Source organism: Branchiostoma belcheri, unplaced genomic scaffold (assembly GCF_001625305.1).
Source record: "Branchiostoma belcheri isolate BF01 breed outbred unplaced genomic scaffold, Haploidv18h27 scaffold32, whole genome shotgun sequence".
Lineage (NCBI taxonomy): Eukaryota > Metazoa > Chordata > Leptocardii > Amphioxiformes > Branchiostomatidae > Branchiostoma > Branchiostoma belcheri.
In genome coordinates this window covers 448979-450486 of record NW_017803932.1, presented here as the reverse complement: position 1 = coordinate 450486, position 1508 = coordinate 448979, and the positions used below count along the sequence as shown (strand labels likewise).

The 1508-nt window shown below is 36.5% G+C and overlaps 1 protein-coding gene across 1 annotated transcript in view; it reads left to right on the top strand.

Moving 5' to 3' along the window:
* The window catches only part of LOC109474777 (translation initiation factor IF-2, mitochondrial-like), a 10651-nt gene that overhangs the window by 6446 nt on the left and 2697 nt on the right, over positions 1-1508 (top strand). The window contains exon 12 of the mRNA XM_019775139.1: positions 1251-1327. Within this exon, the coding sequence (XP_019630698.1) occupies positions 1251-1327 (77 nt within the window). The remainder of the gene's footprint in view (positions 1-1250; positions 1328-1508) is intronic.

Below are 1508 nucleotides of genomic sequence, written 5' to 3'. Positions count from 1 at the left end.
CAAGGTGGTTCAAAAGCAAACCTGATAAAGAAGGAAACCCCGTAGTTAATAGTTGAAAGTCTTGGTGGCTTTAGGCGATCGATACCGCCATGCTGTTTACTTTTTATGACATACAATGCAGTGAGTGATGTGTATCGCACCGAGTTAGCTCGGTTGGAAACGCGCAAGGCGGCAATCCCAGGCATTGCAAGTTCGAACCCCAGTGCATCGGACATAAATATTTTTAGCAATTTAACATTTTTAACAATTTTATAATTTTTAACAATTTTATCAGTTTTAACGATTTTAACAATTCTGCATTTTAACCATTACAACTATTTTTTTATTTTCGTTGTTTTAGCTTTTAACATTCAAAACTGATTGTTCTTACTCAAGAATGTCAATAACTTAGAATGTTAGTCTTTTGTATTTTTCCAACATACAAACTAAAATCACTTTGATGTTGTCACAAAAGTATTGAGCTGACAAGAGAGAAGGAGTACGGTACTCTGCCAGTGTGAAGAATCTACAGAGGTATTACCAGTCACTAGTACATGTAGCAAGAGATAGACCACATTGAATGATGACGATGAGGACGAATCATATGAAGTACTATCATAGCTAGTACAGAAATTCTACTGCTTTACTTTACTTTCTTTCACTCTGTACATGCAATTAGCTCACTGGCATGATTTTAAAAATAAAGGTTATGATAATCATATTATATGTATAGCTTATTCAATGTATGGCTTCATAGTTTATGTGATTGTTAATAACACCTGCACAGAGCATTTCCATACTGACAGTATGTCTTTATTCAAGTGTTTTGGTAGGTATTTCAAGCTTTTCTGCTCCAGCATTGGAATGCGGGGCATGTAACGTTTTTTTTTTTTGAAAATCAACAGTTTGCATTATGCAATTAAAAATCCTAACCAATGAAGTAGGGAATAGCTATCCAACTGTTGTTTTAGTTGTATGTTACTTCATATTATAGTTATATCAATGTAAATCATTGTTTTCCCTTGTGTTTCTCATTCTTTCCCTGCCATGTGGTAAAATGTGGTGAACCCATCGCTGTATTTGCTCCAAAGCAAATATTGGCCTTTCTAGTTTTGTTGTGAATTTTCCACACCATCTTCAGAGAGTTTTTAAGCTGTCCTTCTGCATGTATGAAGAAGCAAGTTTCAAGCAACACTGTGACTTTTAGATACTAATTGCAATGATGGGAGTGTGGAGTTCTTTTGGCATCTGATAGTTCTTGTATTGTCCAGGAGATGTGTTTGGCTCCATAGAGGCCATCATGGACACCCTGGCCTCCTATGACTGTGAGGAAGACTGCAAGTTGAAGGTCATTCACGCTGATGTCGGAGCCATCACTGAGTCTGATATAGAAATGGCTGCAGCCTTTGATGGTGAGAAACTTTTTTTGCACTAATTCATAAGACTAGGGATGCACCATAGTGTTTCAAAATCAAACCTAGTTGTGCAGTGTTGTTAGTGTGGCCTAAATGAGAAAGATATCTGTACTT